The following is a 12,266-nucleotide window of genomic DNA, read 5'->3' on the forward strand; positions in this document are numbered from 1 at the left end:
AGCACTTTTGCCAATAACATACTTCTCTCCACAAGCGGTTTTTGCTTTGTCAGTAGGCAAAGCCGCATTCGCATGTGCACTTGTCACAGCAAAACTTCTATCACTTGGGGATGGGGGACGGGGGGTTAGTGCCCAAGAGTAACTAAAGTTTTGTCAATAACTTGCAAGTGTAGACATAGACAACGAGAGAAGACTCAGGTTAAGTCTTACAGTGCACTGATCTCAATCTGCAGGTTGTTCTGGCCTATGTGTGAAACATCTGTGGTGTTCTTGTACGTTTATAAACCACAAAAAGAGTTCTAGATGGGGGTAAATGAACAGCTGGAAGTGCATTTCAGAACACCAGTGAAACTGACCCTTGACTTTGACAGGCATTCTGGGTAGCCTATGGGTATAGCTGCTGAATTTCATTCCTCAACGCTATGAAACAATACATACAGCTAACAGGTAAATTTCCCCTAGTACAGCTTGCTTAGATAAGCGTCCAAAAGTTGGTGGCTTTTTTGTTTTGTTTTGTTTTTATGTTCATCTAAGCCTCCTTTGTTTGGAATAAATGCACCATGATTTTCAGCATTGCTTTCTTCCTGTCACACTCCCATGAGAATGGTCTTACTTTTTGTATTAGTTGTCATCTTTAAAAAAATTAAATTGCTTGTAACCTGGCTATAGATGACGTCCTCCTCAGTGGCATGAGGGCATTCCAGGTCAGCTGAGACAGAAGTGTCCCATCCATAGGATGAGACGGAGTGGACACCCCAGGCTCTGTGTTTGGGGGACCCTATGGCAGCTGCCCCAGCTGTCCTATGAATGGTAGCCGGAGGGAGAAGATTACCTGGTGCTCAGGGCAGGAATTATCTGGGGCCATGGCTTGGCCATGGTGCGGGCAGCAGCAGCACCAAGGGATCGCCCCCTCAATGCCACTCACCACGTGTATGGCAGAAGTGGCAGCCTGCTCCTCTCCGCAGTCCTCCTGGCTGGCTGCACCTAGCTTGTCTGCAGCAAACTGAGAAGGAAGTGCAGCAGAGCAAGCTGCTGTTCCCTCAATCTAGTGGCAATTTGGGTGGGGGAGGTGTTACTCACAGAGCGAACAATGAAACCGCTGTTGTATGTCCACAGTGTCAGCTTCCAGGGCAGTAGAATGACAAAATTTGCAGTGGCATTCAGAGGGGTGCACTCTGGGCAGCTCTTCCACAGGGCACCTCTTCCTTTTATACTACTGAAGCTTCTGGGAAGGTGGGACAGGCAGGAAGACCACAGGACATACTGGCTACGTCTACACGTGAAGCCTACATCGAAGTAGCCTATTTCCATGTGGCGACATCGAAATAGGCTATTTCGATGAATAACGTCTACACGTCCTCCAGGGCTGGCAACGTCAATGTTCAACATCGACGTTGTGCAGCACCACATCGAAATAGGTGCTGCGAGGGAACGTCTACACGCCAAAGTAGCACACATCGAAATAAGGGTGCCAGGCACAGCTGCAGACAAGGTCACAGGGCGGACTCAACAGCAAGCCGCTCCCTTAAAGGGCCCCTCCCAGACACAGTTGCACTAAACAACACAAGATCCACAGAGCCGACAACTGGTTGCAGACCCTGTGCATGCAGCATGGATCCCCAGCTGCAGCAGCAGCAGCCAGAAGCCCTGGGCTAAGGGCTGCTGCACACGGTGACCATAGAGCCCCGCAGGGGCTGGAGAGAGACCGTCTCTCAACCCCTCAGCTGATGGCCGCCATGGCGGACCCCGCAATTTCGATGTTGCAGGACGCGCAACGACTACACGGTCCCTACTTCGACGTTCAACTTCGAAGTAGGGCGCTATTCCCATCCCCTCATGGGGTTAGTGGCTTCGACGTCTCGCCGCCTAACGTCGATGTTAACATCAAAATAGCGCCCAGCACATGTAGCCATGACGGGAGCTATTTCGAAGTTAGTGCCACTACTTCGACGTAGCGTGCACGTGTAGACACGGCTACTGTGTCCTGCCCAACACCCCTGGTGCAGCACTTTGCATCTCAGGAAACCTCGTGCTTCCATCTACATTTGGCACCATCTTTCACCAGCTTTTGTGCTGGGTGCTCTACCTCCTCGGTCTGCAGGACTGGATCCTGAACTGTGGAAGAAAATGCTGATGGGTCTCACTAACATATGATGAATGTCAGTCAAGTTATTTCTTAAGCTGCAAAGTGCCGATGGGAGTCAGACACTGAGCTTTCCATCCATAGTAGCTATACACGAGATTTCTTATGGCATTCACAGAGGTGAAACAAGCACTCAGGGTGAGATCACATTGTCATGACAAGTGGTGGCCGAACTTTCAAATGAGGAAAGCCACTTTCATGGGACTGTGTGATGAGCTCGTTCCCCTGAGGCACAAGAACATGAGAGTGAGAGCTATCCTGATGGTGCAGAAGCACATGGTGACTGCACTGTGGAAGGTGGCTACTCTAGACATCTACCAATCAGTAGCCAATCAGTTTGGAGCAAGAAGATCAACCACTAGACTTATTTGATGGAAGTGTGCAAGGCTGTTAATCGCACCCTGTTCCAAAATACCATGTCTCTGGACAACATTCAGGAAATTGTGGATGGCTTTGCACAGGTGGACTTCCCTAACTGCAGAAGGTGATATGGGGGGCACACATGTTCCAATTCTGGCATTGGACCACCTAGCCTCTGAGCACATTAATTGGAAGGTATATTTCTCCATAATTCTGCAGGCACTTGTGGATCATCATGGACATTGTGGATCATCATGGACATTACACAGACATTAGCACAGGCTGGTCTGGAAAGAAGTACGATGCATGCAACTTCTGGAACACTGGCCTGCTCAGGAAGCTGCAAGTGGTGATTTTCTTCCTGGACCACAAGATTACTGTAGGGACAGGCAAAATTCCCACTGTGATCCTGTGAGTCCCTGCCTACCCCTTCATTCCATGTCTCACGAAGCCATTCACTGGTCCGCAAGGAGTGGACCAACAACAGGCTGAGCAAGGGTAGAATGACTGGAGTGTGCTTTTGGCTGTTTAAAAGCATTTTGCCAATGTTTGGATGGGAATCTGAACCTGGGAGATGACATCATCTCCATGCTTATAGCTGCATGCTGTACCCTACATAATACTTGTGAAAGAAAGGTGAAGGTGAAGGAAGGGTGAAGGAGGGTGCTGAGGCTCTGCACCCAGAGACTTAAGATTCAACAGCCTGGGACCGGGGCTTTAACAGCAGCACCACACAGGGGCATAAGGATCACAGAAGCCTTGAGGCATCAATTTAATACTGAACATCAGTACTATTTTTGTTAGGAATGCAATGGCCACAATGCTAATGGAAGGTTCCGATTTGGCCCTACGCGGGTGTACTATATAACAGTGCCTGTTGCTTTGCTGCGGCGTGCTTGCCTGCTTTCATTTAATGGAAGAAAGGTTGCTCTCAAACCCAAGATTTTCATTTTTAAAAAACAACAAATGTAGAAGCACTCACAGTATGACACACCTGCACTTTGTGGGAAGGAAATGGGGAAGGAGGTGAGGCCCAGGCAGACTGTATATCTCTAGGTATCATATTCAGCCTCCCATCTGATATACTGTAGTTCAGCAGAGCTAACTTGCACAGGGGGTGGAGTGCATTGGGTGCCTGTGGGAGTCTGCAGTGTTGGATTATAAACAGGCAGATGTGGTGTGCAACGTGTGCTGACTGGGGACAGTATGGTGACCAAAATGAGTTGGGGGCAAGAGCCTCATTCCCCAATTGACTATAGCAGCCACCACTTACTGGACAGTCCCCACTAGGCCAGCTCTGTCCTTGCCCTGTGCAGCCATTCAGCAGACAATATCAAGGAAGGCTGGGATCACAAGGTTAAGTCCGTGAAATCAAAATGCAACATTTTACAGAGGGACCATTGTTAACACCAGAGAGAGCACAGACACTAAACACTTTAAGCACAAGCACTGTTCACATATCTGTCACTGGCTGTCCCAAGGTGAGTACACATAAGACACAAGACCCCAAAATCGTGACTTTACCACTTGGGCAGGAGAACTTATTGGTGCAGGGCCTTAGTGTAGTCTGGTCACGTGTTTTGGGAACAGCCAACACTACAGGGGGCCTTATAATAACTAATGTCCACACATTTTCCATGGGCTGTGTTAATCCCAGAAGATATTTCGCTGCTGAGGGCGAGAAGGGAAACAAGGTAGGGTCTTCTGCGAGTCTTCAGTTTCCTTCTTGGTTCTTACGTGGCTTCCCTGTGTGTAGAAATTCATCCCTCTTATGGCACTGTGGTGTGGGAATATTACCCTTAATGGGACAATGAACATAGCAGCGCTTCCACAGAACTTGCTGAGCTACTGGCCTTCACATCTGCATGACACTTTAATGAGATCGGTGAAGCTGATTACCCAGCAGTAAGAGCCCATCAACACCCTGTTCCACATCTGACTAGCCCTGTGCTATGTCTAGCACCACACAAATCCAAGCCTGCTTTCTGCAATCCTCCTGCCCCCAACAACATATTTCAGTGCCTCCAGAAATCAAAGCCACTTACCAGGTGCAGCCTCTGTTCTTTGTGCTCCTCCAGCCTCTCATTGTTGTGACTGGTTAGCCAACTCTGGGGTAGAAAAGGACTCTTGACCGCATGCATCTGTGGACATCAAGCCATGCTCTGGCCCACCTTCCCACTCCACTTCCTCATACAGGATTTCCTCCTCCAGGCTAGGTCCATTCTGGGATGATGCCTGAGCCCCAAAGTATCCACAGGGGCCTTTGGAGAGGGGTCATCTCTAAGTATTTCATCCATCTCTTGTAGAACCAGTAGGTTGTGGACACAGCACCAGAGTGGTGGCTTGCCTCCCACGCTTTGTGTTAGGCATTTCACAGCTTCTTCACTTTGACCCTGCACTGCGATGCATCCTGGTCATGACCGCTTTTGGGCATGCATCTGGAGATCCACCCATATGTATCATAATTCCTATAGTTGTCACGCACCTGAGACTGGACAGCTTCCTCTCTCCAAATGCTGATCAGATCTAACACTTTGGCTTAGCTCCAGAAGGGGAATCTCCTGGGGCATGGACCAGGCATGATCACCTGGAAAGATGTGCTGAGAGCTCTCCATTTATCCCCAAGCAATCAGGAAGAGGACTTTCAAAATGTCAAAAGAATGCAAAGGCTGGATCTGAGGGTTGCTCACCGGAGGGGACAGCAGTAGAGTTCCAACCAGTGACCAGAGAGACATGAACAGACATTGTGGGATAGGTACATATTGAGAAACCCACAGCTGAAGGGAAGTTCACTTTCTTAAAAACAATACCAGCACTAACCAGGAAAGAGAGACAAGACTTCACTCAGTCCATTGGCATTTAAGAAAATACAGAGATGTTAAAAGCTATCCACAGAGGGGAGAGATAGCTTGGTGGTTAGCGCATGGGCCTTGTAAACTCAGGCTGGTGAGCTCAATCCTTGAAGAGGCCATTTAGGGGTCTGGGGCAAATAGATTCTAAAAAAATCTGTTGGGGGTAGTGCTTGGCCCTATCAAGAGGGCAGAAAACTGGACTCAATGACCTCTCCAGGTCCCTTCCAGATCTATGACATATGTAGCTCTCTATATACTTAAAAAGGAAGCCTATCAATTTACACCCACTCAAAATCTAACCCTATATCTGTAGCCAATCATCTATTCCTTAACAAATGAAGGTGTTATTACATGTTAACTAAGAGGATTTGTTTATTACCATAATGCTAACTCCTGTTATATATATTTCTCATAATGTTTTCTTCAGACTGCAGTTTCAGTTTTCAGGGCCTGTTTCATTTGTCAGTTAGAACAAGGTGTGGTCACAGAAGACCCCTTGGGATGTTCCCCAGTGTGCTGATCTCGCCACTGACACCCACTATGTTGCTTTCTGAAGCCACATCTATACGACTGCCTAAACTTGAAATAAGCTATGCAATTTGTGCTAAACAAATTGCATAGCTTATTTCTGAGCGTAGTTTGAAATCAACATTTGGTGTTGTCTAGACAGCACCAAATGTTGAAATAAAGCACTATGTCAAGGAAACCCTTAATTCTCCTGCAATAAGGTGTAAAGGGATGCCAAAATAGTATGCCCGTTAGTTCAAAAATTATTTCAAAATAACAGGCACATTTCAAAGACACAGATTGGCTATTCTGAGATACCAACATATCGCAAAACAGCTCTGTCATGTAGGCATAGCCTGGGGCTATCCATCAACCTGTCCTGCTGAGCCAGATTCTCTGGTCTCCCCTAGCCACAGCACAGAGTTGGGGTTACCACTCTCCTGCAGAGCAATTCAGATGCTGTTTAACCACAGCTCTGGGTGGATGCAATTCTAGAGCACAGGCTCCAGGAAATCAACCCCTAGAAGTATCAAAACGCCAAGTAAATCTCCTTGTCTCTGTACACAGGGAGGGCTCATTAGGTTCATAATCAAAGAAAGGGAGAGATGCACTGTAGTAGCCTTCCCTTGATGATAATTTACACTGGGTAAATTCCCTGGGTAATAAATTTATAAACAAAAGAGTTTTTATTAAACAAAAGAGTAGAATTTAAGTAGTTATAAATAAAACAGACAGATCAAAGTGAATTACCAAATCAAACAAAAGAGAAACACATGGCTAATTCTATTCTTGTGAGTTCTTACCCTAAACAGCTGCCTTTATATCAAGTGAAAGACTCAAATCAGGAATGACCTTACCCTGACTTGGATCTCCAGTAAACTGTAAAGCACTTAGTTTCTCCTGAGGGTGTGTCAGGCAATTTCCAAGGCACACTGAAGACAAAAGAGGGATGAACACCAGGACCCTCTTTACACCTTTTCCCTGTGGAGGGAATTCCATTTTTCCATATGTGCAAAAGTATACTTCAAGATGGAGATTATCACATGACTGAAATCACCTGCCCCTGTCCATTCTAGGTAATTAGTCATTGTCTACTTGCTAGTGTGAATGTAGATGGCAAAGTTCTTCAGATGTGGATTGGCCCCCATTGTAACTTTGGTCAGCTCAATATTTCTATCCCCTCATAAGCCATACTCCCACAATAGAATAGATACACCTCTTGTTGAGGTCTTCACAGAGACAGGAATTTGAAACACAAAAATGTAGACAAAACTTATAACTTCAACTACAAAGACAATACATGCACAAAAAACAAGACACATTTTATTCAAAGCATCTCTGAGGTATTCATATTTATATTCATAACCCATTTTCCATAAAGCATGGGGTTCCATCACAACTGAATTATACAGTTCAGTACTATTTTTATGATTAGCTTTAAAAGTCACAAGCAAGTATATGGAAAAGTGGGAGAAAGGGAGAAGATGGTGTAGCTCTGTTGTGGCATGATTTTGCTCTACTACCCTTTAGATTTTGCTTTTAGGAGCACAAATTTCAGAAACAAGATCCATATTCATTTCCAACTGTGAATGTGTTCCTTCAGGCCCACTTGTGAACTTTCATCACAATGTTCTGTTCCCTTAAATTACCACCCACTTCATTACGTGACTTGGTCATGCAATTGTTTCACCCCTTGCCTTGGATACACATTAGGCAATCCAACTCCTACACTAGGAATCCATGGCAAAATGGAAACAAATGAACAAAGGAGATGAACACACAAGAATGTGATTTGCATGACAGATTGTGTGACACAACAACCCTTTTCTAAGTAACTCAAAATACTACTCCAGCCAAAAAACAAGAATATACATTTACCACCCACAACAGAAAAAATAGATTCAATTCACTTTTCCACTAGATTCTTTTCCCTTCGTTTTTGGACTTCATAAGATACTTCCAAAGGAAACTATTTTATCTGTCAGCTTTGAAACAGCCTTGTTCCAAGAACCTTGCAGAGTGAAAGCACAGCTGTTTGGATCTATTGATTTGACAATATGCAATGTCTTGGTTACTCTACTGTCATTGGTGGAGCAGCCTTGAGGGCAGACAAAGTGACAGCTGGCCCGTTTCTTCTTTCACCGTGTAAATCCAGTTTAGAATAGGATTAACATAACTGGAAAATTACCTAGTGGCTAAACCAAAAACAAAAAAATCTACCTAGCAACAGGTTAATTGAGAAATGCACTCTAAATAGTTTCATAATAACGGGCACTTACCAAGTCCAGTAGCATTACTCATACTCGCCTTTCCTTTTCAGAATAACCTTGAACTCTACAACATAGAGGAAGGAAAGAAAATTTTAAATTCTAGCTAGTACGTTTCCTTATGGGCACTTAACTGGTAATAAGTAGATTTATGTAGAGTTAGTGATTTAGTAATTTTCTGTCGAAATCCAATGGGGCGTAGGCACTTTAAGAAAATGTTACTACACACTGTTATCTCCTAATATGTAGCTGAAGTTTGAATGACGATGATAGTTGCCAAAAGAAGTCTCATCTACCTCCTTTCTGCTGGGCTATGGGCCATGTCTACACAAAGCTGTACTCCCAGCAGCTCCATGCTAATGAGCAGTCTTGCAATTGCACGTGGCTTCTCATTAGCATAATCACATAGCTAATTTGCATAGCTATGGAGATACATGTCTCATAGACCTGGAAGGGAGTTTAGGACGTCATCAAGTCCAGTTCCCTGCCCTCTTGGCAGGACCAAACACCACCCTTTTTTTTTTTTTTTATGTATTTGCCCCAGGCCCCTAAATGGCCTCCTCAAGGACTGACCTCACAGCCCTGGGTTTAGCAAATCAATGTTCAAATCACTGAGCTATCCCTCCCCTCATAGTGGCATGAGATTTTATTTTCAGTGGAGGGGACTGCGGGCAGTAAAGAGACCATGCGGGCATGCATCTGCCGGCTAAACCCCTCCCCACAATTGCCAGGCCCTTATCCTTGAAAAAATTCCACAAGGCCTTTTTACTGCTGGCAGCCCCCTCTGCCAAGAGTGAAATGTCACAGGTATCCTAGTTAGCTGCAGATTATGCTAATGAGCAGCCAATTGTAAGGCTGCTCATTAGCATGGATCTGCCAGGAGTACAGCTCTGTGTAGACATGGCCATGATGTATAGAGAACATCTGATTCTGTTCCCATGCATCTTGAGCTGTCGTTTATACCAGTTCTAAGCATACAAAGCTCCTAAATCCAAGTGGCAGGATTTTACACCCACTAGGCAAAGGACATCACATAGGTTCAGATCAAATGAGAATCAGGGCCAACAGTTTGCATAGAATGTGAGCTTTTCAGAGCTACTCCTTCTCCAGAAAAAGAATGCTGATAGATTTAGAACATTAAAATCTTTGTCTCAAGCTTATTATGCACATGTAATGGTGATACAAATTGTGTTAGGCTAGTTTTCCTGGGGGTTGTCACTTGGCCACTTCAAACCACATGTAGCTGAATCACTACATACAAATAGTCTGACAAGATGTAATTACTATTTGGGGCTTGGTCTTGAAAAACATCACATCATTAGCTCCTCTGGGGCTAGTTCTCCAATGTCTTGTAGTCATTTACACCACTCCAGAGTGAGCATTACCAAAGCAGTTCAGAATGATAGTAATCTGTACCCTCTCTCCGTAGGCCTGAATGATTGGAGTTGCAGGATAACAACAATAAAGGGAACCTGATTCTCCTATTTGGGTTCAAGTGTGAACCCATACTGTTTCACATCTATGGAATTCTGCTGTTGACAGAGCAGTATTTGGCCTCAAATCCACTTATTCATCTTAGTCATTAACATTCATCCCTTTTTGGAACAGGTAAGAATCTAAAGTACAAGTAAGTATCCAAAACTTAAAACAATTCCTATAGATTCATAAAGCCAGAAGGGTTCTCTGATCAACTGGTGATGAAATAAATAGGATTCTATGAAAAAAAGTAGTTAGTTCTATAGACATGAATACTGTTACAGAGACTGATTTTCTCACTGTAGAATTCTATAGCAGGGATATTACTGAAGTCCATGAGGCTGTTAGAAATTTGTATTCTTTTAAATTCTTTAGAGAATGTCTATCTGTACATAACCAAAAGTCCAGGGCCTGCCACACTTGCGCAGTCAGGCTCTTCTGACAGCTCAGTACATTGGGCTTTGAACAGCAAACATCACCTTTTTTGTGGTATCCTTAATTTTCAAAAATTAATTCTCGTATGACACTATGAACATGGGCTATTCTCAAAGTTTGAACAAGAGCTCAAGGTGGAGCCTGAAAACAGTGCATGCCTAATCTTTGCCGAGCTGGAAGCATACTGCTTACATGCCTGGACAAATGATGGCATAGCATAAAGGTGGGATGTGCAATTAAGGGTTTATAGAATTATAGGAGGCTCTATAGAGGGAAGATTCACTCACCGGAGAGGTCACTTATTAAGTTGTCAATTCTGCTGCACTTCGGCATTTTTCAGCAGCTGGTTTATATTGTTTGTGGTGATGCATTGCTAGTTATGTAGGTGGGCAGCTTTTATTCCCAGCCTGGGGAACTTTAAAAAAAATGTTAAATCGAGATCCTGAGGCAAAAGGAGTAGGATTGGAAGCTGCTTGGATCTTTCTGGTATTCCAGGAGCAAAGCAAGATGGTGTGTGATGATAGCAGGTAAGGGTGGGGCTGACCAACAATGGAACATGCAGTGAGGGAATGACAGTGAAACACCAAGGTATTTGCTAGAGGTTTTTACACCTGTAAATAGAGGATCAGTGGCACTGAGGGAGGTTTGGTGTGCTTCCAAACGGGGATCATCAACCTTGACTCATGAGGGCCATAAAAACTTATGCAGCTACCATACATAGAGAGGTCAGAACAACAGGCAAATAGTCTCTTCCAGCTCTCCTCAGCAGTGATGAAAGTCATTTCCTTGCACCAATTCATCACAAGTGAAGTGACCCCTGGATTTGAATCATGGTGGATTGACTGTCTATGAGTTACGTGCAAAAAGATAGAGGGGACTGCCTGATGCCTGCAAACACATATTTGCAGAGATCACTGTTACACATTGCTGAGGTCTGAAGTGATTCCGGACTCATGTTACATCTTAATGGATATGCAGGTTCTGCTTTTATGCATATGCTATGATTTTTTTTTTCTAGAGCACATGCATAAAAGGAAACCTGGGTACGCATTAAGATGTAACGTGAGTCTGGAATCACTTCAGACCTCAGCAATGTGTAACAGTGATCTCTGCAAATATGTGGATTTTATTTGAGGGAGTTTCATCCATCTTGACGGTTTCCTAGTCCAGTTTTAGAAAGCTCACTCCCCTGTAAGCACAAAAGTGAAAATGTACACCATCCCTTAAGCAGCATAATACACTTTCAGCTCAGTTCCCAGGCACATGATAGATACACACACTTCATTCAAGTCAGCTGACAAGCCACCCAATGCCAGAGCTATATTAGAACACAAGTCCTAGCATCCAAAAAGACACACCGGTAATGATCAAGGAGAGATCCTGACCCTGGAGTCCTGATTCAGGTTATTGAAGCCAGAGGATTTGACCCCTTATATATAGCATTACTAGTGCTTTCAAGTCTACAGCATATTGATTTAAATTTTTTCCACGGAAGATATACATATAAGGAAAAGTGACTTGTGAACGAGTGTATTTGTTCCTGGAACTTGTGCTTTGGGCATGAAATAGTTAAAGAAACTGTGGCAAAATAACTGTGCACATGAAAACAAAGAGCTGGCAGCTTCTGAAGGAAAAGGGCTTGTGCACCACTGTTCAAACTTGTCAGTCAGCTCATGCCAGCACTCCCCACGGCTGCCTCCCCAGCGCACCCTCATTACATGTGTCTGCCTCAGCTGATCTGCTCATCTGTTCAGAGACTCACCGGATAAGTCAGGAATTCTCCCTTCTCTCTGCTGTGGAATTGGATCACTAACCACGCAGCTTTTCTTGAAACCCTCACAGGTGGCTCTTTGCCTATGGTACCGTTTCTTCTCCCTTCACCACTTGTCTGTTTTTGATTTCCAGAATGGAAGAAGCTGAACTGCTGAAGGAAAGATTCCAGGCCATAACAGTAAGTGCTTACAGTTATAACTCATGGGGATAGGCTAAGAGGAAAAAACAGCAATGCATTAATACAGTACTGTGTGTTCTGTGAGGAATCATTTGTTCCATAAAGGAACAAGACGAAAAAGCATCTACAGCATTTCTTCTTGAACTATTACTGTTCGTTTAGTTTGCATTGTAAGTTCTGTGCTGTGATGCAGTAAATTTGCCTGTATTCTTTTTTTTCATGGTTTACACCTCAGATCATATATGAATAATGTTAGCTTCATAACTTGAGTGTGT

At 44.4% G+C, this 12,266-nt stretch overlaps 1 protein-coding gene across 3 annotated transcripts in view; it reads left to right on the top strand.

The window, feature by feature from the left end:
* Positions 1-12,266, top strand: part of PALMD (palmdelphin) — a 97,035-nt gene that overhangs the window by 43,653 nt on the left and 41,116 nt on the right. The window contains exons 2-3 of one of the 3 annotated variants that reach the window (XM_075003405.1): positions 9,559-9,737; positions 11,946-11,991. In XM_075003405.1, the coding sequence (XP_074859506.1) occupies positions 11,947-11,991 (45 nt within the window). In that variant the 5' untranslated portion in view covers positions 9,559-9,737; position 11,946. Of the gene's footprint in view, positions 1-9,558; positions 9,738-11,364; positions 11,444-11,945; positions 11,992-12,266 lie in introns of those variants that run through there. The other 2 variants (XM_075003404.1, XM_075003403.1) reach the window with 2 other exon arrangements.

The sequence above is a fragment of the Carettochelys insculpta genome, chromosome 9 (genome assembly GCF_033958435.1).
Source record: "Carettochelys insculpta isolate YL-2023 chromosome 9, ASM3395843v1, whole genome shotgun sequence".
In the NCBI taxonomy this organism is placed as follows: domain Eukaryota; kingdom Metazoa; phylum Chordata; order Testudines; family Carettochelyidae; genus Carettochelys; species Carettochelys insculpta.